The sequence below is a fragment of the Zalophus californianus genome, chromosome 15, assembly GCF_009762305.2.
Source record: "Zalophus californianus isolate mZalCal1 chromosome 15, mZalCal1.pri.v2, whole genome shotgun sequence".
Classification (NCBI taxonomy): domain Eukaryota; kingdom Metazoa; phylum Chordata; class Mammalia; order Carnivora; family Otariidae; genus Zalophus; species Zalophus californianus.
The window spans coordinates 18,639,006-18,665,660 of record NC_045609.1 but is presented as its reverse complement, the minus strand read 5'-3'; the positions used below and the strand labels follow the sequence as shown (position 1 = coordinate 18,665,660).

At 39.8% G+C, this 26,655-nt stretch overlaps 1 protein-coding gene across 2 annotated transcripts in view; it reads left to right on the top strand.

Annotated features, from left to right (window-relative positions):
* The window catches only part of RAB4A (RAB4A, member RAS oncogene family), a 53,511-nt gene that overhangs the window by 11,895 nt on the left and 14,961 nt on the right, over positions 1 to 26,655 (top strand). For both annotated transcript variants that reach the window (XM_027596616.2, XM_027596617.2), the window contains 2 exons: positions 20,915 to 20,995; positions 23,278 to 23,392. In XM_027596616.2, the coding sequence (XP_027452417.1) occupies positions 20,915 to 20,995; positions 23,278 to 23,392 (196 nt within the window). Of the gene's footprint in view, positions 1 to 20,914; positions 20,996 to 23,277; positions 23,393 to 26,655 lie in introns of those variants that run through there.

The following is a 26,655-nucleotide window of genomic DNA, read 5'->3' as shown; positions in this document are numbered from 1 at the left end:
CACCCACCTTTGCCTCCTTTCTGACCTCTGGAAATTTTAAAAGCCAAACCATTGTTCATGGGAGGAACTAGGAAGGCAAAGGCCATCTTGTCTACTCACTATGACTTAATTTTCTGGAAGATTCAAGGTCATCATTGGTAGTCAGTTGCTGAACGAGTGTGCAGTGCTGTTAAGAGTCACTTTCTGGCTGGTTTCCTGGTCAGTGGTTGCCTGTGCTGTCAGCATTTGATCATCATTGTGCCTGAAGCTCATAGTCCTACATGGTATATGCTTCTAATTGCCCGTGATCTGGGAAGTTAGAGGTTCCTTGAAATGAGTATGAAGACAAGTCAGTAAGTTCCAGATGAAGGAGGCTTCTCCCGAAGACTTACTCCTTTGGCTCTGTGTTAGCTGTTTCAGTTGGCTCGGAGACCATTTGTTCCTGATCTGTGTTTCGTCTGTGTTCCTGAATGGTTGACTGTTTTTTTCCCCTTTGGCTTTCATTTATTATACCTTGTTTAAGAAATCCTTCCCTTCCCTTTAGATGATGAATGGACTTCACTGTCTTTCAAAATTTTGCCTTTTTTTACATTTGCATTAATTTACCTGAAAACAGTATTTGTGGGTGTTTTCAGGTAGGGGTCCAATTTCACATTTATTCCCCACATGGATACCCAGATGTCCAGGTATCACTTCTCAGATTGTCTGTTTTCTTCTCCCAGGCATTTGTGATAACCTGCTCAGTCATAAATATGTAGGCTTATTTCTGGATCTCCACCCCGTGGTCAGTATATCCATCTTTGCCCAAATGGTTGACTTTTAAATAGAAATTCATTTCTATTTAGTTGATATCTTTCCTATTATCTCATTTAAATTTCTCGTGAAAAATTAAAAGCACATTAGTAGCATATATTCATTTCGCATTTTCTGTTTGGGGATATGGTCTTTCCCCCACCTTCAAGCTTAATTCATGCTGAGGAAACCCTCATCAGGTGAATATAATTATCATAGATTGGATGCAAAAAAACCTCTTTGTGATTTCGAGCCTTAAAATTAACACCCATTGTCATAAATCCACATCAAATCTGATTTAAGTAGACATAATTATTTAACTAGTTCACATTTAGGTTATCTTTTTACACAACCTAACTGGGCAGTTCTCCTTCCTTAATTACTCAGTAATATGGCTATTTACCTGCTCCTGTTAAACGCTTTTGTAGCTGTGAAGCACTCTACACTTGACATATAAAACATATACTCTGTATTTCATGTATATGTCATTCAACTTCAAGCAAGGAAAGAGAAAAAGAAAGTAAAACCCTGCAGACTATAAAAACAAAATAAATTAGTAAAATCAATGTAAATGCTACCATACCCACAGAGACGCCAGCAAACCTCAAATACTCCCTCTCTGAAGAGAGAACATCAGGCTGTACTCCTGACCCCTGGGTTGAAGATGAGGGCATGGGACCCCCATCTTCTGGCGCTCAGCTACAAGGAGGTGTGTGAATTCTAAATCCCCTCATAATCAGGAGGGGTATCAACTGCAACTCCTCATACAGTTGGATTCTTCTCACCTACAAGGAATAATTCATTACCCATTGTGGTGCTCGGTTCTATCTCTGTTAGCCAAACACAGATCTCTCCACACAAAAAATAGCACACTGGACGGTTTGTCTTCTTACCTGCCCTTCTTCCTTCTGCCCCATTTCCTTCTTGAAGCACATCCTTTGGTCATTCTTCCAGTTTAGGATTGTGCATAGTAAATTTACACTCATTGTTTGATATTATCACCTATTCTTTTATTTTTCATAGAGCTCTTTATTTTGAGATAATTATAGATTCACATACAGTTTTAGGAAAAAATACAGAGCTCTCATGTACCCTTTCCCTGTTTTCCCCAATGGTAACATCATGCAAAACTCTCCTGAGACACCACTACCGGGATATTGATTTGCCACAGCTGCAGAAATAAAATATTTCTATCACCGCAAAGATCTCTCCTATTGCCCTTTTATAGGCACACATTCTTTCTTCCTGCCCCCACCCCCTCTGTAGGCCCTGGCAACTACTAATCTGTTCTTTATTTCTATAATCTTGTCATTTCAACAGTGTTCTTAAATGGAATCATGCATCACATAATCTTTTGGGATTGACTATTTCTCTGGAGATTCCTCCACGTTACTGCATATACCAGCAGGTTCATTTCCTTTTTCCTGCTCAATAGGATTCCTTGGTATGAGTGTACTAGAGTTTGTTCACCTGTTGGAGAGCATCTGGGTTGTTTCCAGTTTGGGGCTATTATGAATAAAACTACTAAAAATGTTGGTGTACAGGGTTTTGTGTGAACATAAATCTTAATTTTTCTGGGATGAACGCCTAGGAGCGCAATTGCTGAGTCATATGGTAGTTGCATGTTTAGTTCTTTAAGAAACTGAACTAATTTCCAAAAGTACATTTCTACCAGCAGTGTGTGGGTGATATGATTTCTGAGCATCCTTGCCATCATTTGGTGTTGTCACTGTTTTTTATTTGAGCCATTCTGGTAGTTGTATAGTAATACCTCATTATGGTTTTAATTTGCATTTCCCTGATTATTGGTTAATGATGTTAAACATATTTTCACATGCTTACTTGCCATTTGCCTATCTTTTTTCGGCAAATGTCTCTCCATGTCACGACCGTTTTCCAGTTGGATTGTTTGAGTTTATATTGTGGAGTTTTGAGAGTTTTTTTTTTTTTTAATGTGTATAATCTAGATGCTAGTCCTTTGTTGGATATATATTTTTCAGTCTTTCCTTCCACTCTGTAGCTTATCTTTTCATTCTTCTAACAAAATTTTCTTTTTTTTTTTTAAGATTTATTTATTTATTTGAGAGAGAGAGCATGTGCAAGTGCACAAGCAGGAGGTACAGAGGGAGAGGGAGTGAGAATTTCAGGCTGTGCCAAGTGCGGAGCCTGATGAGCTTGATCTCATGACCCCAAGATCAGGACTTGAGCCAAAACGAAGAGTCAGATGCCCAACCAACTGTGCCACTCAGGTGCCGCCAAAATTTTCTACAAAGGAAAAGTTTTCAATTTTGATAAAGTTGAATTTATCAGTTTTTCTTTCTCTGGCTTGTTTTTTGGAGTCAAATCTAAGAACTCTTTGCTTTTCCATAGATCCTAAAGATTTTCCCCTAATTTTCCCCAAAATTTTATAGTATAATGTTTTACCTTTAAGTCTGTGATCTATATTGAGTTAATTTTGCATAAGGTATGAGACTTAAGTCATAGTGTCATTTTTTCCCTTTACGGATGTCCAGTTGCTTCAGCACCATTTGTTGAGAAGGCTAGCTTTCTGTCGTTGAATTGTTTTTGCAGGTTTTTTTTAAAGATTTTATTTATTTATTTGAGAGAGTGAGAGAGAGATCACAAACAGAGGGGAAGGGTAGAGGGAGAAGCAGACTCCCTGCTGAGCAGGGAGACGGATGCAGGGCTCCATCCCAGGACCCTGGGATCATGACCTGAGCCGAAGGCAGACGCTTAACCAACTGAGCCACTCAAGTGCCCCTGTTTTTGCAGTTTTAAAATCTGTTGAATACTTAGTATGGGTCTACCTCGGGGTTCTCTGTTCTGTTCCATTGATCTGTGTATCTCCAAGTGTCGATATCAGACAGACGGGATTACTATAGGTACATCATACGTCTTCAAATCAGGTAAAGCGATTCCTCAGCTATTCTGGTTCTTTTGTCTCTCCATATAAACGTTAAGCTTGTAAATATATACCAAAAAGCCTTGCCAGAATTGTTATAGAAACTTTAAAAACATGTGTCAGTTTGGGGAGAATTGACATCTTTACTGTGTCCAGTCTTCTAATCCAGGAACACAGTGTATCCCTCCCTTTATTTAGATTTCCTTTTTCCCCCATCAGCATTGTGTACTTACTAGCATAGACGTCCTTTATGTGTTTTGTTAGAGTGACACCTAAGTAAATTTTTTTTGAAGATTTTATTTATTTGAGAGAGAAGGAGAGAGTGAGTGAGAGCACAAGCAGGGGGAAGGGTCAAAGGGAGAAGGAGAAGCAGGCCCCCGGCTGAGCAGGGAGCCCCACACAGGGACTTGATCCCAGGACCGTGACCCAAGCTGAAGGCAGAGGCTTCACCGACTGAACCACCCAGGTGCCCCCTAAGTATATTTTTTGAGTGATTGTGAGTGGCATTGTTTTTAATTTTGATGCCCCCATGTTTGTTGTTAGTGTTAGAAATACAGTTGATTTTTATATTCTGTAATCTTGACCTTGATGAATTCACTTATGGGTTGTAGATTTTTTGGTTTGGTTTTGTTTTTTGAGATTCCTTGAATTTTCGTTGTATACGGTCATATCACCCATCAACATGAACAGTTTTATTTCTTCCTTTTCAATCTGTGTCCCTTTGTTTCCCTTTCATGTCTTATTGCACTGGCTGGGATTTCCTGTGTGGTATTGAAAAATAGTGGTGAGAGCCAACATCCTTACTGTGTTCCTGATCTTAGGGGGACAGTAGTCTTTCATCGTTAAGTATAAGGTTAGCTGTAGAATTTTTTAAATGCTCTTTATCAAGTTGAGGAAGTTCCTCTCTGTTCTTGGTTTTGTTTGTTTGTTTGTTTTTGAGAGTTTTATCACAAGCAGGTGTTGACTCTTGTGAAATGCTTTTTCTGCACCAATTGATATAATCATCTGACTTTTCTTTTTTAGCCTATTAATAGGCTAAAATCAAAATCATTGATTTTGAAATACTGAACTTGCCTTTCATCCCTGAAATAAAGCCCACTTGGTCATAGTGTATAATTGTATTTATAAATATAAATATTAGTGAATTCTATTTGCTAGTATTTTATTTAGTACTCAGGAGAGATATTGTGTAGTTTGTTTTGTTTCAATACTGTCTTCTGGTTTTTGGTGTCAGTGTAATAATAAATATAAGTATATGCAAATAAAACTTTAAATACCTTTATGCTATGTAATATGCAATTACATACTTAACAATATGTATTTAATACATACTTATATTAATATGTGTAGTATATGAAACAACATATCTTTAATATGCTAAATATATAACATTAAAATTTTTAAATAAACAAAAACATATAATAAGTTAGGTAATAATAAATATCAGCTTCCTAAAATGACTTAGGAAGCGTTCCCTCTTCTATTTTCTCAAAGAGGTTATATAGAATTGTGTTCTTTTTACAATATTTGATATAATTCAATAGTGAAATCATCTCAGCCCGAATATTTCTGTTTTGTGAGTTTTAAAATTACAGATTCAATTTCATTAATCACTATGGGGTATTTTGTGTTGGGTGAGTTGTGGTACTTTGTGTTTTCAAAGAATTAGTCTGTCTCATCTTAGTTGTTAATTAATGTGTGTGGAGTTGTTCATGTTATTCCTTTGTTATCTTTTTGATGTCTGTAGGGTCTATAGTGATATGCCCTGTTTACTTCCTGAAACTGACTATTTGTGTTTTCTCTCCTTTTCTTTGTCAGTCTTAGTTATATAAATGGATTAAAGGTGGCCCTGTATATTGGCCCCTATATTGTTTTCTTTTTCACAGCAAGCTGGGGACATTAGTTCAAAGTCTCCCAGCACTAAACTAAAATTATTACCCACTCATTTGCTTAAAATACAGCCCAAATAAGCATATTTTTAGCCATTTAGAGACTTCCTGCTTTGCATACCCTGTGAAATTACACTCACCATCTGCTAACCTTTGGTAAACAAACTCAGGGGCTATAAAAGACCTCAAGCTGCCACCTGCCCACCAGACTGCTGAGTGACATCATGTGGACACATAAATCCCCTCTGCAGAGCCCTTGTCCCTCCAGAGGTGGCCCTCCTGGGCCCCTTGTCCAGAAGCCCCTGCTGTGAGGGATGTCCCCTCCAATGCACCCTGTCAGAGTGCCACCCAAAGAAAGTGGATTGTGCCATCTCACAGGCATGTCTTTTTTCGGGTCGGCCCCAAATTCCTTGAACTCATCACACTTTTGCTTGAAGTTTATCCATTGTACTGATCTTTTCAAGCAGCCAGCTTTTTTTTCTTGGATTTTCTCTTTTGTTCTTCTATTTTCAGTTTCATTGATTTCTGCCTCTTGTTATTTCCTTCCTTCTGCTTGCTTTAAGTTTATCGTACTCTTCTTTTTCTAGGTTTTTGAGGTAGGAACGTAGACAATTGATTGAGACTTTCTTTTTCCCTAACATGCATTTAGTGCCCTAAATTTTCCGCTCAGCAATGCTTTAGTTGTATCCCACAAATTTTGATAGGTTGTATTTTCTTTTCCATTCAGCCCGATGTTTGTTTGATTTCCCATAAGACTTCTTTAAATCAGAGATTATTTAGGGGCGCCTCGGTGGCTCAGTCAGTTAAGCATCTGCTTTTGGCTCAGGTCGAGATCCCCGTGTCCTGGGGAATCCTGCTCAGCGCGAAGCCTGCTTCTCCCTCTCCCTCCGCCCTCCCCAACTCCTGCTCTCTCTCTTGCTCTGCTCTCCTGCTCTCTCAAATAAATAAAATCTTTAAAAAAAAAATAAATCATAGATTATTTAGAAGTATGTTGATTAGTATCCAAGTATTTGGGGATTTTCTTGTTGTCTTCATGTTACTGATTTCTAGTTTGATTACATTGTGGTTGGAGAACACATTCTATGTGATTTCAGTTCTTTTAGATTTGTTGGGGTTTGTTTTATGGCCCTGGATATAGTCTAACTTGATAATATGTCTCATGGGTCCTTGAAAAGAATGTGTTCTGCTCTTGTTGGGTGGAGTATTCTGTAAATGTCAACTAGATCGCGTTGGTTTACTATGTTTTTGTTCTTCTGTCTGCTGACTTTTTTGTCTAGTGGTTCTCTCAGTTGTAGAGAGAGGGGTGTTGAGGTCTCCAACCATAATTGTGGGTTTGTCTGTTTCTCCTTTTAGTTCTGTCAGTTTTTGCTTGACATATACTTTATAGCTCTATTATTTGGAGCATACACATTTAGGATTCATATGTCTTTTTTTTTTTTTACACAATGTTATATTAGTTTCAGGTGTGGATTCCTATGGATTACTGGTGGATTTATTCTTTTATCATTATGTAATAACTCTTTTGGTCTCAAGCGGTTTTCCTTGCTGTGAAGTCTGTTTTATCTGATAATAATAATGCTTTTCTTTGACTAAATGTTTGCATGATACAGCTTTTTCCATCCTTTCACTTTCAGGCTGCCTGTATCATTATAATCAAAGTGAGTTTCTTGTTGACAGCATATAGTCATGTCATGTTTTTTCATCTGCCAATTTTTGTCTTTTTTTTTTTTTTTTTAAAGATTTTACTTATTTATTTGAGAGAGAGAGAGAATGAGAGATAGAAAGCACGAGAGGGAAGAGGGTCAGAGGGAGAAGCAGACTCTCCGCGAGCAGGGAGCCCGACGCGGGACTCGATCCCGGGACTCCAGGATCATGACCTGAGCCGAAGGCAGTCGCTTAATCAACTGAGCCACCCAGGCGCCCCAATTTTTGTCTTTTAATTGGTATATTTATACAGTTTCCATTTATTATAATTATTGATATATTAGGACTTATTTTTCAGCTATTATTCTGCTGTTTTTCATTTCTCTCTTTTTCCAGTGTTCCAGTGTTTATGTGAACATTTTTAAGAATTCTATTCAATTTATTTATAATATTTTTGAGTATATTTCTTTATATAGGTTTTTTAAGTGTTGCTCTATGTATTAGATTATATATACATATCATAGTCTACTGGTGTCAATCATTTTCTCCATTTGAGAGAAATATAAAAACCTTACCTTCTTTTACATCCCTTTACTGTCCCCCATTTAATATAATTATCTTAAATATTTCCTCTACTCCTATTTATTTTTTTATTTTTTATTGTTATGTTAATCACCATACCTTACATCATTAGTTCTTGATGTAGTGTTCCATGATTCATTGTTTGTGCATAACACCCAGTGCTCCACGCAGAACGTGCCCTCTTTAATACCCATCACCAGGCTAACCCATCCCCCCACCTCCTCCCCTCTAGAACCCTCAGTTTGCTTTTCTGAGTCCATCCTATCTCATGGTTCGTCTCCCCCTCCAACTTACTCCCCTTCATTCTTCCCCTCCTGCTATCTTCTTCTTTTTCTTTTTTCTTAACATATGTTGCATTATTTGTTTCAGAAGTACAGATCTGTGATTCAGCAGTCTTGCACAATTCACAGCGCTCACCATAGCACATACCCTACCCAATGTCTATCACCCAGCCACCCCATCCCTCCCACCCGCCACCACTCCAGCAACCCTCAGTTTGTTTCCTGAGATTGAGAATTCCTCATATCAGTGAGGTCATAGGACAGAGAAAGATCAATGTCTTTCTCTGATTGACTTATTTCACTCAGCATAACACCCTCCAGTTCCATTCACGTCGTTGCAAATGGCAAGATCTCATTCCTTTTGATGGCTGCATAATATTCCATTGTGTATATATACCACCTCTTCTTTATCCATTCATCTGTCGATGGGCATCTTGGCTCTTTCCACAGTTTGGCTATTGTGGACATTGCTGCTATAAACTTTGGGGTGCCCATACCCCTTCGGATCCCTACATTTGTATCTTTGTGGTAAATACCCAGTAGTGCAATTGCTGGATCGTATGGTAGCTCTATTTTCAACTGTTTGAGGAACCTCCATACTGTTTTCCAGAGGGGTTGCACCAGCTTGCATTCCCACCAACAGTGTAGGACGGTTCCCCTTTCTCCGCATCCCCGCCAACATCTGTCGTTCCCTGACTTGTTAATTTTAGCCATTCTGACAGATGTGAGGTGGTATCTCATTGAGGTTTTGATTTGGATTTCCCTGATGCCGAGCGATGTTGAGCACTTTTTCATGTGCCTGTTGGCCATTTGGATGTCTTCTTTGGAAAAATGTCTGTTCGTGTCTTCTGCCCATTTCTTGATTGGATTATTTGTTCTTTGGGTGTTGAGTTTGATAAGTTCTTTATAGATTTTGGATACTAGCCCTTTATCTGATATGTCATTTGCAAATATTTTCTCCCATTCTGTCGGTTGTCTTTTGGTTTTGTGGACTGTTTCTTTTGCTGTGCCAAAGCTTTTAATCTTGATGAAATCCCAATAGTTCATTTTTGCCCTGGCTTCCCGTGCCTTTGGTGATGTTTCTAGGAAGAAGTTGCTGCGGCTGAGGTCGAAGAGGTTGCTGCCTGTGTTCTCCTTTAGGATTTTGAGGGACCCCTGTCTCACGTTTAGGTTTTTCAACCATTTGGAGTCTATTTTTGTGTGTGGTGTAAGGAAATGGTCCAGTTTCATTCTTCTGCATGTGGCTGTCCAATTTTCCCAACACCATTTGTTGAAGAGACTGTCTTTTTGCCATTGGACATTCTTTCCTGCTTTGTCAAAGATGAGTTGACCATAGAGTTGAGGGTCCATTTCTGGGCTCTCCATTCTGTTCCATTGATCTATGTGTCTGTTTTTGTGCCAGTACCATACTGTCTTGATGATGACAGCTTTGTAATAGAGCTGGCAGTCCGGAATTGTGATGCCACCAGCTTTGCTCTTCTTTTTCAATATTCCTCTGGCTATTCGGGGTCTCTTCTGGTTCCATACAAATATTAGGATTATTTGTTCCATTTCTTTGGAAAAAGGGGATGGTATTTTGATGGGGATTGCACTGAATGTGTAGATTGCTCTAGGTAGCATTGACATCTTCACAATGTTTGTTCTTTCAATCCATGAGCATGGAACGTTTTTCCATTTCTTTGTGTCTTCTTCAATTTCTTTCATGAGTATTTTATACTTTTCTGAGTACAGGTCCTTTGCCTCTTTGGTTAAAGTTATTCCTAGGTATCTTATGGTTTTGGGTGCAATTGTAAATGGGGTCGACTCCTTGATTTGTCTCTCTTCTGTCTTGTTGGTGTATAGGAATGCCACTGATTTCTGTGCATTGATTTTATAGCCTGCCACTTTACTGAATTCCTGTATGAGTTCTAGCAGTTTTGGGGTGGAGTCTTTTGGGTTTTCCACATACAGTATCATATCATCTGCAAAGAGTGAGAGTTTGACTTCCTCTTTGCTGATTTGGATGCCTTTGATTTCTTTTTGTTGTCTGATTGCTGTGGCTAGGACTTCTAATACTATGTTGAATAGCAGTGGTGATAATGGACATCCCTGCCGCATTCCTGACCTTAGGGGAAAAGCTCTCAGCTTTTCCCCATTGAGAATGATATTCGCTGTAGGTTTTTCATAGATGGCTTTTATGATACTGAGGTATGTACCCTCTATCCCTATACTCTGAAGAGTTTTGATCAAGAAAGGTTGCTGTACTTTGTCAAATGCTTTTTCTGCATCTATTGAGAGGCTCATATGATTTCTTGTTCTTTCTTTTGTTAATGTATTGTATCACATTGATTGATTTGCGGATGTTGAACCAGCCTTGCAGCCCAGGGATAAATCCCACTTGGTCATGGTGAATAATCCTTTTAATGTACTGTTGGATCCTGTTGGCTAGTATTTTGGTGAGAATTTTTGCATCCATGTTCATCAAGGATATTGGTCTGTAATTCTCCTTTTTGATGGGGTCTTTGTCTGGTTTGGGGATCAAGGTAATGGTGGCCTCATAAAATGAGTTTGGGAGTTTTCCTTCCATTTCTATTTTTTGGAACAGTTTCAAGAGAACAGGTATTAATTCTTCTTTAAATGTCTGATAGAATTCCCCTGGGAAGCCATCTGGCCCTGGGCTTTTGTTTGTTGGGAGATTTTTGATGACTGCTTCAATTTCCTTAGTGGTTATAGGTCTGTTCAGGTTTTCTATTTCTTCCTGGTTCAATTTTGGTAGTTGATACATCTCTAGGAATGCACCCATTTCTTCCAGGTTATCTAATTTGCTGGCGTAGAGTTGCTCATAATATGTTCTTATAATTGTTTGTATATCTTTGGTGTTGGTTGTGATCTCTCCTCTTTCATTCATGATTTTGTTGATTTCGGTCATTTCTCTTCTTTTTGATAAGTCTGGCCGGGGGTTTATCAATCTTGTTAATTCTTTCAAAGAACCAGCTCCTAGTTTCGTTGATCTGTTCTACTGTTCTTTTGGTTTCTATTTCATTGATTTCTGCTCTGATCTTTATTATTTCTCTTCTCCTGCTGGGTTTAGGCTTTATTTGCTGTTCTTTCTCCAGCTCCTTCAGGTGTAGGGTTAGGTTGTGTATTTGAGACCTTTCTTGTTTCTTGAGAAAGGCTTGTATTGCTATATACTTTCCTCTCAGGACTGCCTTTGCTGTATCCCAAAGATTTTGGACAGTTGTGTTTTCATTTTCATTGGTTTCCATGAATTTTTTTAATTCTTCTTTAATTTCCTGGTTGACCCATTTAGTAGGATGCTCTTTAGCCTCCATGTATTTGAGTTCTTTCCGACTTTCCTCTTGTGATTGAGTTTTAGTTTCAAAGCACTGTGGTCTGAAAATATGCAGGGAATAATCCCAATCTTTTGGTACCGGTTGAAACCTGATTTGTAACTTAGGATGTGATCAGTTCTGGAGAATGTTCCATGGGCACTAGAGAAGAATGTGTATTCCGTTGCTTTGGGATGGAATGTTCTGAATATGTCTGTGAAGTCCATTTGGTCCAGTGTGTCATTTAAAGTCTTTATTTCCTTGTTGATCTTTTGCTTAGATGATCTGTCCATTTCAGTCAGGTGGGTGTTAAAGTCCCCCACTATTATTGTATTGTTGTCAATGTGTTTCTTCACTTTTGTTATTAATTGCCTTATATAATTGGCTGCTCCCATGTTAGGGGCATAGATCTTTACAATTGTTAGATCTTCTTGTTGGATAGACACTTTAAGTAGGATATAGTGTCCTTCTTCATCTCTTATTACAGTCTTTGGTTTAAAATCTAATTTGTCTGATATAAGGATTGCCACCCCAGCTTTCTTTTGGTGTCCATTAGCATGGTAAATGGTTTTCCACCTTCTCACTTTCAATGTGGGGGTGTCTTTGGGTCTAAAATGAGTCTCTTGCAGACAGCATATGGATGGGTCTTGTTTTTTAGTCCAATCTGATAGCCTGTGTCTTTTGTTTGGGGCATTTAGCCCATTTACATTCAGGGTAACTATTGAAAGGTATGAATTTAGTGCCATTGTATTGCCTGTAAGGTGACTGTTACTGTATATTGTCTGTGTTCCTTTCTGATCTATGCTGCTTTTAGGCCCTCTCTTTGCTTAGAGGACCCCTTTCAATATTTCTTGAAGGGCTGGTTTCATGCTTGCAAATTCCTTTAGTTTTTGTTTGTCCTGGAAGCTTTTTATCTCTCCTTCAATTTTCAATGACAGCCTAGCTGGATATAGAATTCTTGGCTGCATATTTTTCTCGTTTAGTGCTTTGAAGATATCATGCCAGTCCTTTCTGGCCTGCCAGGTCTCTGTGGATAGGTCTGTTGCCAATCTAATATTTCTGCCATTGTAGGTTACATATCTCTTCTCCCGAGCTGCTTTCAGGATTTTCTCTTTGTCTCTGAGACTCGTAAGTTTTACTATTAGATGTCGGGGTGTTGACCTATTTTTATTGATTTTGAGAGGGGTTCTCTGTGCCTCCTGGATTTTGATGCCTGGTTTCTTCCTCACATTAGGGAAGTTCTCTGCTATTATTTGCTCCACTATACCTTCTGCCCTTCTCTCTCTTTCTTCTTCTTCTGGGATCCCAATTATTCCAATGTTGTTTCGTCTTATCGTATCACTTATCTCTCGAATTCTGCCCTCGTGATCCTGTAGTTCTCCCTCTTTTTCTCAGCCTCTTTATTTTCCATCATTTGGTCTTCTATATCGCTGATTCTCTCTTCTGCCTCATTTATCTTAGCAGTTAGTGCCCCCATTTTTAATTGCACCTCATTAATAGCCTTTTTGATTTCGACTTGGTTAGATTTTAGTTCTTTTATTTCTCCAGAAAGGGTTTCTCTAATAACTTCCACGCTTTTTTCAAGCCCAGCTAGTATCTTTAAAGTCATGATTCTGTACTCTAGGTCTGACATCATACTAATGTCCGTATTGAGTAGGTCCCTGGCTGACGGTACTATCTCTTGTTCTTTTTGCTGAGGTGATTTTTTTCGTCTTGTCATCTTGTCCAGAGGAGAGTAGATGAGAGAACAAAATGTTAACAGGTTAACAACGTCCCCAGCAAATATACTGTATACAAATCAGAAAAGACATGAAACCAGGGGAAAAGAAAGGGAAAGAAAGAAAAAAGAAAGAAAAAAAAGAACAAAAAGAAAAAGATCAATACAAAAACAGAACAATACAAAAAAACCGAATATGATCAAATATGATCAGGCTAGTGCATAGATCAGTGCCACACACTAGATTTTGGGCGTATTTTGGTCTGTTAGAAAAAAGTGCCTCCTAAAATTTTAAAGGAAGAAAGACTTATCTATGTACAAAATAAGGGTTGATACAACGAAGGGATGGAAGATGACTGTAAAGATGAAAAGTATAAAAGGTTTTATAAAAGTAATTGATACCATAAGAAGTTGTTTGAAAAAAGAAAAAGATTTAAAAAAAAAAAAGGAGAGAATGTGATCAGGCAGGAGACTAGAACAAAGCCATACACTAGTGATTTAGGGTATATTTTGATCTGTTAGAAGAAACTGTATCTCAAAATTTTAAAGAGAGAACAACTTATATATATATGCCAAAAGTAAGGGTAACTACTATGAAGGGATAAAATATGACTCTAAAAATGAAAAATAAAAAATGTTTTTTTAAAAAAAGGGATTGATAAGATGTTGCTTGAAAAAGGGAAAAAGAAAAATTTAAAAAAAAACGTTAAAAAATTAACTTTGAAAAACTAATGAATCATGGTAAAAAAAAAAAAGCCATGAATTCTATGTGCAGTATTCCCCTAGTGCTGGAGTTCTCCCGTTCTCCTTGATCGGTAAACTTGGTCTTGGCTTGCTGGCTGTTCGTGCTGATCTCTGGGGGAGGGGCCTGTTGCCCTGGTTCCCATAAGTCTTTGCCGGAGGCGGAATTGCCCCACCCTTGTCGGTCCGGGCTAAGCAAGCTGCTCGGGTTTGCTCTTAGGAGCTTTTGTTCCCTGCAAGCTCTCGGTACAGCTTTGGAGGACCAGGGTGAAAATGGTGGCCTCCCAATCTCCACCCAGAGGAGCTGAGAACTCGGGGCCCCGCTCCTCAGTGCGCCTCCAGAGAAAAGCAGTCACTCCCGTGTCCCCGGTCTCCAGCCGCACTCCGTGCTCACCTGGCCTGTGACCGAGCGTTGCTATCTCTGGCACCCGACCCCGTGTGGAGTCTCCAAACCCAGCAGATCCCTGCGGTGCGCTCCCGCGCCGCTCCTCCCCGGGAAGGAAGGGGAGTCTCTCCAGATCTGCCGCTTGTTGGGTCCCTGCTGGAGGCGCAGTGGCCCGAGTGGGCTGCGGATCACAGTTTATGGCAACCCCGAGCTGAGAGCCCACGCCTCGGCTCCGTCTCTGCAGCCGGCTTCCCTGCTCCGATACCTGGGAGCTCTGCCGCACTCAGGCACCCCCGGTCTTTCTGTGACCCCGAGGGTCCTGAGACCACACTGTCCCGCGAGGGTCCACCCCCCGCTTAGCCACTGCAGTGACGTCCCTCAGCGGAGCCGGCTTCTAAAAGTTCCGATTTTGTGCTCCGCGGCTCTAGCACTTGCCAGAAGCGGCCGACGGAGGCCCCCTTCCCCGCCGTCTATCCTCCCGAATATCGCCTCGGATTCACTTCTCCGCACGTCCTACCTTCCAGAAAGTGGTCGCTTCTCTGTTCAGAGAGTTGTTGCTACTCTCTTCTTCGGTCTCCTGTTGAGTTCGTAGGTGTTCAGAATGGTTTGATCCTCATTCAGCTGAATTCCTGAGACCAGACGAAATCCAGGTCTCCTACTCCTCCGCCGTCTTGCTCCGCCCCCTTCCTCCTCTACTCTTATTTAAAGAATCACATAAGTGTTACCATTTTTGCTTGAACAGCCAGATACAATTTAGAAAGCTCAACAGGAGAAGAATAAAAGCCTATTGTATTTATCCTTTTTTTTTTTTTTTAGTTTTTATTTAAGTAAGCTCTCACCCAACATGGGGCTCAAACTCATGACCCCGAGGTCAAGAGTTGCCTGCTCTTCTGACTGAGCCAGTCAGGCGCCCCTTTTTATACATTTTTTGTTTGCCATGTTCTTTCTTTCTTCCTGATGTTCCAAGGTTCCCTTTATTATTTATTTTCTGTTTAGAAACCTCCTTTACAATTCTTTTAACTATGCTTTTAGGATTGGTCTGTTGCTGACAAATTCTATTAGAGTCCCTCCCCCCCACCCCACCCCCAAGAATATCTTGATTCCCCCTTCATTCCAGAAGGTCATTTTTCACTAGATATAAGATTCTGGATAGAGTTCTCTCTTGGCCCTTGAAAAACGTTGTGCCACTTCCTTCTGGCCTCTGTGGTTTTTGATGAAAAATTTGCTATCATTTGGATTATTTTTTTTTCTCTGTATGCAAGCTGTCATTTTCTCTGGCTGCTTTCAAGGTTTTTTTCTTTTTCTTTAGTTTTCAGAAGTTTAGTTATGATGTATATTGGCATGGATTTATTTGGATTCATGCTCAGCTTTTTGAATCTGGATTTATGTCTCTTGTCAAATTTAGAAAGTTTTCAGCCATTGTTTCTTTGAGTACTTTTGCAGCCTTGTTCTCTTTTTCCTCTTCTTTCCTGACTCCAGTGACACAAATATGAGAGCTTTTTTTGTAGAATCAAAGGTCCATGAGGCTCTACTCATATATTTTCAGTCTGTTTTCTCTTTGTTGTTTAGATTGGCTATTTTCTGTCAGTTTTTCATCCAGTTCACAGATTGTTTTCCCTGTCCCTTGCATTTTGCTATTGAGCTCATCCGCTGAGCTTTATATTTCAGTTACTGTATTTTACAATTCTGAAATTACCATTTGGTTCTTTGTATCTTTTATTTCTTTGATAAGACTTTCTCTTCACTAAGGATTTTTTTTTCATTTGTTTCAAGCATGTTTATATTACTTGTTGAAACATTTTTATATTTAAAAATCTTTTAGAAGATTTTTTTTAAGTTGCTTTAAAATTTTTGTCATGCATTTTTGACATTTCTGTCATCTTCGCATTGGAATCTGTTGATTATCTTTTTTCTTTCAGTTTGAGACCTTCCTGGTTCTCAGTATGATGAGTGATTTTCACTTGAAACCTGAACATTTTTATATTATGCTATGAGACTTGAGGTCTTTATTAAAATCTTTTATTTAACTGGTTACCACTCTTGGGCACAGTCTTGTTACTGCCAGGTGGAGGTAGAAGGATATATTCCATGCTCGGCTTCCATTGACATCTAGGTGGAGGGAGTGCTCCTTGTTACTGCTGGGTGGGGCTGAGAGCACCAGCGTTCTGCGGCTCCCACATCACCACCACCATGGTCTCCATGACACTGTGGTGAGGGCTGGGGCGGCTTGTAACCAGCTACCTGGGATGAGAGTCTCAGCTCCGTGCTTGGGCTTCTCAGACACCACCCTGCTGTAATGAGGTTCTCAGGCCTCACTGGGGGATATCCAGCCCCCCCACCCCACCCTGTTACTCAGCCTTTGTTGGCACGGGTAGAGGTGGGGTCACAGATTCTCCTGTGCTGTTTGGGCTGCAGTAGAGCCGTTGATGTGTAAAAGTTTTCTCACTTGCTAGGCTGCCCTTACCTGGCCCTGGGGCTAGACAGAGCAGCTTTCTGTGGGTGCTTTTTAAAATCTGCACCCATTGCCATTTCCAGTTGCCAGCTTGTTCAGCTCCAAGTCTGGGGTATGTGAGGTGAAAGGAAAACCCAAAGAACTCACCCCTGTGTCTTCTTTTCTCAGGCCCCGAGGTCCCTGGCCAGTCTGCCTTCTTTGCTACGCTTTTTAAAGTCTCCATATGTTTCCTTTATATATAATATCTAGTGTCTTAGGTTGTACTGAGCAGGAAGAATAGGAAAAAGTACTTCTATTCCAACTTTCTGGAAGCAGAGGTGTACCTTGGCGTTGAGTATAATTTCTTGTACATTGCATTCTACACTAGACAGTTTTTGTTTTTATGCTCCTTCCTTCAACACCATGAAGATACTATCTCACTGCCTTCTGACCTTGGGGTGAAGAACCTAGTTTCTTTATAGGGAATTTTTCCATTCTTCCTGACTGCCTTTATAGTCTTTGTTCTTCCGTTTCACTGTGATGATGATGTGTTTAAGTGTGGACTTACTCTTATTTATCCTTCTCATGGTTCACAGTTATTTTTGATCTGACAGTCCTAGTTTTAATTCTGTTGAATTCTTAGTCATGATTTCTTTTAATATTGGCTCTGTACTGCATTCTCTATTTTTCCATTCCCAAACACCTGTTAGACCTGTATTGGATCTTTTCCTTCAACCCTCCATGTTTCTTAAATCCACATGGTTTCCTCTCCTCTCAACTCTTTGTTCTGCCTTCTGGTAATTTTCTTCAGTCTCTAGTCCAGTTCATAAATTTTCTCCTCATTTTTATTGATTCCTCTTTTTAACCCATCCATTCATTAATTTTAAAGACTGCAATTTTTATTTCTGGACACATTCTAGAAATCTACCAATTCTTTCATATTATTGTATTCTTATAAATTAAATTCCTTTTTTTATGGTATTAGTCATTTTGAGTAGATAGTTGACCCATGAATAACACAGGCTTGAACTGCGCAGGTCCACTTCCACGTCAATTTTTTTACAGTATGGTAATGTAAATGTATTTTCTCTTCCTTATGATTTTCTTAGTAACATTCTTTTTGTAGCTCGCTTTATTGTGAGAATATAGTGTATAATACATGTAACATGGAAAATATATGTAAATCTACTATTTATGTTGTCAGTAAGGCTTCCAGTCACCAGTAGACTATTAGTGAAGTGTTTGGGGAGTCGAAAGTTATATGTGGGTTTTTCAACTGCACAACATGGGATGGGGGAGGGGAGTAGTGTCAGTGCCCCTAACCCCTGTGTTGTTCAAGGATCAACTGTACTTTATTAAGTTCTTTTTTTTTTTAAATCAAATTCTTGGAAGCGTCATCTGTCTGCAGATGGCTGACTCACTTGTGATGGATTGTTTCCTTGAGTGTTTTGTAATTTTAGATTGTGAGCTCATCTTCAAGGAGCCGTAAATGTGAGAATCCTGTGTGTCCTGACAAAGTAATTCTTCCAGGCATCCTAGTCATGTCACTTTCATTTTTATTGTTGCTCATTTCTTGATTTAGAGGTTCATTGTCCACATAGTTATTTAAATTTGAATTTCAAACCCACTTATTATACGAGCCCATGATTAAACTTCAAAGGGAGAAGTTTTTCCCATTTGTTAAGAGGCCAGGCAGAGTGAAAGAAGGCTCCTCATTTCCCTGAGCTAGTGAATAGATTTTTTTCCTCCAGCCTACCCTTTCACTTCAGGCCGAGCCTTGAAAAGAACTCAGATTTAGCTCTCTACTCCCTCCTTCACCTGGACACAAACTCTTATTCTCTGTCCCACACACGTTTTAAAACTCCATACTGACACATCTGGGCCCCTACTGCTTTTTTCTGTTTCTTCTCTTTCCCAAGCATCTAGAATTTTCCTTTCTTTCCTAAAAGCTCAGCTGTGCATTTTTTTTTAAATGTGGTATATTTTATCCAGCATTTCTAGATGTTTCACCCAAAAGGATTTTCAAACAAAAAGGTTTTCTACTATAGTATGAATACTTACCTGTTTGAGCTACAAGAGGTAGAGTATGAAGAGTTTGTTGGAGGGTTGTCTGGGTGGCTCAGTTGGCTAAGCATCTGACTCTTGGTTTCAGCTCAGGTCATGATCTCAGGGTCATGAGATCAAGCCCCTCATCAGGCTCTGCACTCAGCAAGGAGTCTGCTTGAGATTCTCTCCCTCTCTGCCTCCCTTGCCCCCCCAGCTCTGTCTCTCAAATAAAAATAAATAAATAAATCTTTTTAAAAAAAAGTTTGGAGGAATTTTTACATGTGGAAATTACATGTCTTACTTGTCTTTTGTCCAGCAAGGTGTAGTTCAGTGGATATGTTACTCTTTTGCGTGTTGGGGCTATGGTACAATCTAGGTAACAATTACCATAATAAAGTACATTTAAGCAAAACTTCCAAAGCAGAAAATAACAGTGGAATGAGAATCAAGCCAAAGTCTATGTCTAGATATATGAGTTTTTGTTCCAGGATCGCATAGATTTGTGATACTCATTTTTCTGTGTACATAAGAAACATTTCAATTTGCAAATACAAATTCTTTTCTTTGTCAGTATTTACTGTTTCCTGCGTATTGGCAGCATCTTTATTTGGCTCTCACCTTTTTCTGTTTGCAACTTATATGGTTGACTCTTGAACAGCAAAGGGGTTAAGGGCACCAACCCTCAGCACAGTTGAAAACCCACATATAAATTCTGACTCCCCGAAAACTTAACTCTTAATAATCCTACTGTTGACTGGAGCCTTACTGATAACATAAACAATCAGTTAACATGTGTTTTCTATATTATATGTATTATATACCATAGTCTTAAAATAAAACAAGCTAGAGAAAAGAAAATGCTATTAAGAAAATCACAAGGAGGGGGACACCTGGGTGGCTCAGTCGGTTAAGCATCCAACTCTTGGTTGCAGCTCAAGTCATGATCTTGTGGTTGTGGGATCAAGCCCTGAGTAGGGCTCTACACTCAGTACAGAGTCTGCTTCAGATTCTGTCTCCCTCTGCTTCTGTTCCTCCCTGCTCATGCTCGCTCTCTGTCAAATAAATAAAATCTTTAAAGAAAATCACAAGGTCGGGGGGAGCACATGGGTGGCTCAGTCAGTTAAGCGTCCAACTCTTGGTTTTGACTCAGGTCATGATCTCAGGGTTGTGAGGTCGAGCCCTGCATCAGGCTCCACCCTCAGCATGGAATCTGCTTGAGATTCTGTCTCTACCTTTCCCTCTGCCCCTTCTCGTGAGTGTGCGCTCTCTCTGTCTTAAGTAAATAAATCTTTTTAAAAAAGAAAGAAAATCACAAGGAAGAGAAAATACATTTATAGTACTGTACTGTAAAAAATCCACATATAAGTGAAACCACATAGTCGTTCAAGGGTCAGCTTTACAGTGTATTGGGCTTTATATTTTAAGTAGAAGAAGATATTGAACAAAACAGAAATTCCAGTGTGAGGGGTGGAGGAGGGAGTGGGTCCTCTGCAGCTCCTGGTCTCAGCAGAACTAACATTCTTAATCAGTAAGGCAGCATGGGGCTACTGATGCTACATTATGCTAATTCGATTAACAAATTCTGGAGAGTCTTCCTTTCCATTTTATGGAAAATCATATTCCAAATTAAATATATTACTCTGTGTAAAGAAGAAATGAAGAATTCTTTTTACACTGAGTGAGACAAATTTCCTACTTTGAATACTGACCCAAACTTGGCTTAAGCTGTCCTTCCCTCAAGGTGCAGATAAGGGAATAGAAGCAAGACCACAAAAATCTGCAAGAGTGGGGGAAACATACCTATTTTAAAAAAAGAAGAAGGGCGTGGACTTCTCAAAGCCTAGAAGTTTCCCAGGGTTTTTCTTTTGTACAGAAAACTTGAAACTTCTAGACTATTTTTGTCCCTGCTTGTTCATATTTCTTTGAATAGTGACTAGCAAAGGGATGAATTTTACAAGAATAGTCTTCAAACTTCCAACATCAAAGGAAGTTTTCCCATGAGCAGTGTTTGGAAAACCACTGAGCTGGCATGTAAGCCAAATATCAAAAAGGTGAAAATGTAAGTTGACGTGTTTTTTGTTGTTTTCACAGAATAGTTGCCTCTTTTTTCTGTTACATTAACAAGTAAGATTTTATTAACTTTTTTTGATCATAGCCTAAATAAATTTGTAGCACATGTTTTAAAGTTATTTTTCATGGTCTCTTTTTGTTTTTCAGATTTTTTGTTTAAGTTCTTGGTTATTGGAAATGCAGGAACTGGCAAGTCTTGCTTGCTTCATCAGTTTATAGAAAAAAAATGTAAGTGACATCAGATGGTCAGTGTTTGATGCATGTCTTCCCCTGAGTGCTCTCTTGCTCAGATTTGTTTATAGCAAAACTTCTGAATATTATTTCAGGAAAAAACTTATAGTTTAAAAGTATGTTAAAGTAACATTAAAAGTTTGTTATATTAAACTTCTAGCAGTATGACTGAGTTTTTATTAAGTTATTTCAGTTTTATGTTGGTTCATTGTTCAATATATTATCATACTGTGCATTTTCCAGATACTCCAGTACATTGCAGATGTTGAAATACAACATGGTGAGGCAGAAGGCCGCAGAGGACTTTGCTTTCCTGACAGGGAGCCGCCCAAGAAGCCCGAATAGTACATTGTAGATAAAACAGTCCTGTTGGGTCCTCTGTGGCTTATACTGTAGTGAAGGTGGTTATTGTCATCAGTTCTGTTTTGCAGGTTCAAGAAGCAGCTTTAGAGCAGTTAGGGGGTGTGTGCCCTTGGTATGGTCCCCTAGAGTTGGTTAGACTCAAGTCCAGGTCTTTTGACCACAGACCCATCTTGTTGCCATTGGCTTTCACTGTTTTGGTAAGGGAAATTGAATGTTTAATTCCAAAGTATTGTAAAAGACTTGTAAGTTTGAAAGACCCTTAAAATAAACTGCTTTTACAATCATGGAAAGAATTGTGGAGGATGACCTATTTCATGGCAGTCGGGTGAAAGCACAAAAACAGATTTACCTTCACTGAACTGCAGTGCATCGTAAGCATGTGCGCCTGAGTGGTGGTGGGTAAAATGGGGAAACAGCAGAGGGCGTCCTTGGTAAGGAGCTTTGAAGAATAAAACTGTAGAAATATATTCTACTTCCGTTTTCATTATCCAAGAGCTTTTTGGGACCTCTGTCTAGTGACACGGAGCCAGTCCTCACTGAATGTAACAAGTATTCACTCACTGGGGGAGTCCAGGTCTCTTCACAAGTTGCCAAGACTGCGTTGTAGCATCTCAGAAAAAAATGCCCCAAGGATATTGGGTCCAGAACCCGCCTCCTTATCGTTGTATCCTGCCCCTGTGGCAAGCTCTCCCTTGACAGTCCTCCCCTAACTCCTCACCAAGGAGATGGGTATGTGTGTTGGGTTAGTCTGCACGGTCTACAGCACGATGGGAAAGGCTTCACTTTATTCGTCTTGTGGCCATGCTGTAATCAGGACGCCCCTGGACTTTAGCCATCACCCTTTGAGGCTTTTACTCTGAGGTTTCTTGGTAGCTTGAATTCGAGAATGTCCACGCTAGTTCCACATCATCTCAGACAGGCGGGTGTGGTCAGTATTGACCTGTCATCCCTTCACCCCTGGCCCCAGGGAACACTCAACATACCATCAAGTGGCATTCGTGATTTCTTCTAGTACACTTAGATTCTGCCCTACAGTCATAAAGTGTAAGTCAGTCATGGGCTGTGTAGCCATAATACTAGGTGATAGCTCAGCTCTTCATCACCACAGAAGTGTTTTTTTCACAGACAGTTCATTCTAGGTGGGTTTAGCAAGCTACCTATTTTGCCTGCCTCCCAGAATAGATAGTATTGACTTCTCCAACAAATTCATTCCAAATTACTGCCACACAATCCTCAAATTCATGCAAACTCAACAGCTATCATATGCTCAGAATTTTTGTTGTTTGGTGTTGTTTTATTTTGTTTATCTTTTCCTCTTTTTCCCTTAATCTTTGGTATCCATCAAGTTTCTTTTGGGGGCTACAGGAAGTACTTTTCCTTCCCTTTTATTTCTTTGGACTATTTATCCTTTCAAATAGTGGAAACGGTCACCACCTCGTTCCTGACTGAGTTGCAGGTCTGCCACTGGGCTCTAAGCCCTTTAGGCCGGCACCCAGGTATTTTATGCAGTCCCTGTGTGTGAGTGCCCTCCCAGTGGGCAGGTAGATATGATTCTCATGTGGCATAGCCACTTCCAAGCCTAGGCTTTAAAATGAATGGTTTGCTTTAGGGGTTTTGTGAAAGAGCCTTATCATCTCTTTCAGAATAGGAATATTTTGTTTAAATGTATTTTGTTTAAAGTGTATTTTGTTTTGTTTAAAGTGTACTTTAACAAAAGTAAAACACTTTTGTTTAAAGTGTTTAAGTGTATTTTGTTTAAAACAGTGAGTGCTTCTTATCAGCTGACTATTGGAGAAATGAAAGGCTACAGTAAATTACATTTCCATTGACTTTAACCCTTGATTTTGCTTGTTTAAATCTGTAAGTCTGTTTCTTTAATGTTCTAAAATAAATATCTTGTTCTTTTTCTTTTTCAGTCAAAGATGACTCAAATCATACAATAGGAGTGGAATTTGGTTCAAAGATAATAAATGTTGGTGGTAAATATGTAAAGTTACAGATATGGGATACAGCAGGCCAAGAACGATTCAGGTAGCTTTCTTTCTGATTTAATAAAAATATTTAAAAATTGGATTTGAAATAACCAATTATAGTCTCTTCATATATATAGTCTCCTCCTCCCTGCACAGATTTCAGAAACTTCACCTCTGGAAGCTTTAAGACAAGCTAAAAGTCAAGTTTTCTCCATGCAGCATTGATTTACTAAAGAATGCATTCGAATCTCTCGAGTGAGCGCACTCTAATGTAGAGGCTAATTTAGTCTTTGGGACCAGTGAGTACATTGGGAGGACGTGGCATTGCATATCCTGCAGTAATACTTTTAGATTAAAATTAAGGCAAAGTAATAGCACAGCAGTTTTTATCTGTCTTTCACTTTTAAAGGAGAATTTTTAAAAACCTCTTTTGTCATTTTTGTTTGTTTTATACTAACTAGAGCATGTTCTGATGGTTGATATACATTCCACCAAATATTCTCTCCTGTACATTTTTATTACACTACAGTCATAATTGGTGTTTGGGATGATGACCCCAGACCCCAGATGCAGATGAGGTTACATGTTTAATATTCTGTAACTACTGAAGCAAGAAAGTAGATTAATATTGTAGTAGTGGTGTTTGAACAGATACACAAAATCAAAATAGCACAGATATGCACAGTCTTAAAATTTAGTTAAATAAAACTCTCACTTATAGCATTAGAGTCAGGTGTATATTGTATTTGAAATGTTCAATAATTGTTTGCTTCAAAATTTTTAATCACAATCATTCTTCTGGAACCACTGATTAAACATTGTGGATTCAATCCAGACTTATGTTTTCTTCCCCCAAACCCTCACTGAAATGACTCTGAAACAACTGAAATGGCATGAACTCACAAAGACCCAGAAAGGGGGAGTACGTAGTTATGATGAAGAGATTTCAAAAAAAAAAAAAAAAAATGGTAGCGATAAGGGGTGGATGGTGACTGACTGAAAGCCGAGGGAGCTGCACGTTCAGTGCCTATAATGGGGGAAGGCCGGTGAGCTGGAGGCCCGTTCTTCCTGCTGAATCCCGGAAAAGGTCAGGATGCGGAAGCATGGGGTTCTGCAGGAGGGAGGGTTAGGGTTTCCATATGCGTGTGCATGCACCCACAGGAGGAGTTCAGTCTCTTGAGTTGAAGCAGGGTCAGCAGGCGTCATAAGGCCCAGCAGAGGCAGGGAGGAGGGAAGGACTGAAAAGAGGGAAATTAGTGCAAGTCTGCAACCCCTAGCCCCCCTCTCCCGCCTCTTCCCGGTTGCTGGCAGTCAGGTGTACATGTACTCTCAGGCAGGAGAGACAAAAATGAATAGCTCCAAAGGAAAGGCCTAAATATACTGACATGTTGGCTTCCCCAATAAAACAGCCTAATCTCTGTAATTTTCTACCAAAGAAACGAGATCCCAGATGTACTGGGCCCACCTCACACCAAACACAAATGAATGGGGAAAACAGTTCCAACTAGCGTATATCAGGTGACATTTCAGAGGGCAAGGATGAAGTGAAAATACAAAAAGATCCCAAGAAGAAAAACAGTCACCCTGAAGGACTAGCAAGAGGAATTGCATTATACTGTTCAACAGCAACTTTCGGAAGCTACAAGATACTGAAGCCTTGCATGAAAAATTCCTTTCCAACCTAAATACTAAACTTCGCCAAACTTCAATCAAGTGTGAGAATAAAGTCAGAAGGCCTTTAGATATTCAAGTATAGGAGAAACAAAGGTTATCTTTTCACGTATTCTTTCTTAGAAACTTCAGGAGGATATACTTCATCAGCACAAGGAAGTAAACCCTGAAAGAGGAAGGTGATGTCCAGCCAACAGGGGACCCAGCTGGGGAGACGAGCCAGGACATAGGTGTCACAGGGCGGCCGTCAGGCGAAGGTGCTGCCCAACAGGAGGAGGAGGAGATGCAGGGAGGGGGCTGGGAGCGTATGAGGGAGATAGAGTCTTACCAAAGCAGGAAGGCAGTAAGCCCTGAAACTCGTAAGTCAAATAGTTTCATAAGCATTTTATAGAAATATGGAAGCAAAACCCAGAAAAACAACACTAAGATCCATGAAAGAAGGGACATTTGTATTCTGTTGTTGTTGCTTCTCCAAAGCCCAGGGTAGAATCTAGCACATAGACGTTTTACGTGTATTCCGTTAATGACTTAATTTAGGAAAAAAATCAAATCCGAAGGCCTTGGGAGTGGGGCTCCCAGGGAAGAGTGAGGCAGGAGACTGCAGACTTTCACGTTGGGCCTGTTAGCAATATTTGCTTTTCAAACTAGATGCCTGTATTACTCTGGTTTATATCACTTTTGAGAAAATTAAATACCTCAAAAAAGTACTTTTCTTAAGCATAGTTGAATAACTTGTTAGACACCATATGTCAAGGTACAGTGAAATAAATGACTTAGTAGTAGATGTAATTTAGTTTCTCTTGAGGAGAACTCTTACATACCTCTTTCTCTAGAAACCTGCTAGTTTCTAGAAACTAAAACAGAAAAAGAGTTGTCTCTTCACATATGTGGAAAAGAGCCCTCCCCCCCTTGGAGAGGTGACCCCGGGAAGAACTAATGATTGGATCCTGCTCACGCGGCGCCTGTCTGCCATTTCTTAAAGCATATGCCCCTCTGTAGAGCAATCTAAAGGTAGAAAGGGGAAGCTTCAGGCTACCTATCTGCCTTTGGAGTTCAGGAGCTAAAAATACGTTTAAAAATAGCTGCCCTTTTCAAAGTATCAAAGTCATAATGAGTCCTTTTGTTTATTTTTGATAAGGTCCCCAGTTCTCTTTTTGCCCTAAAGGGAGGCAGTGTTCTGTGGTGCCTATTTTCTGACACCAAATTGGTGGGGGGGGGGGGGGAGCAGGATTTTCCATACCAGCTCTCCAGTTCTCCAACACCAACTCTGAGGCCAACAGTTCAACTCAGTTCTGATTCTCTGGAGTTAGCATCAGGCCCCAGAGACTAGGGGTCCCATCCCACAGACCTGCTCCCACTTCATACACCAGTCACAGGTTCCCATGACCCATCCCCCAGGTTCAATAATCTGTTAGAGTGACTCACAGGACTTAGAAAAAGCACAGTATTTATTGTTGCCAGTTTATTATAAAGAATATAACCCAGGAACAGCCAAATGGAAGAGATGCATCGGGCATTGGATATAGGAACTGAGTGCTGAGCTCCCATGCCCTCTTTGGAAGCACTACCCTCCCAGCACCTCCAAGTGTTAGTGAACTCAGAAGGTCTCTAAACTCCATCATTTAGGGTTTCTTTTTGAGGTTTCAATAG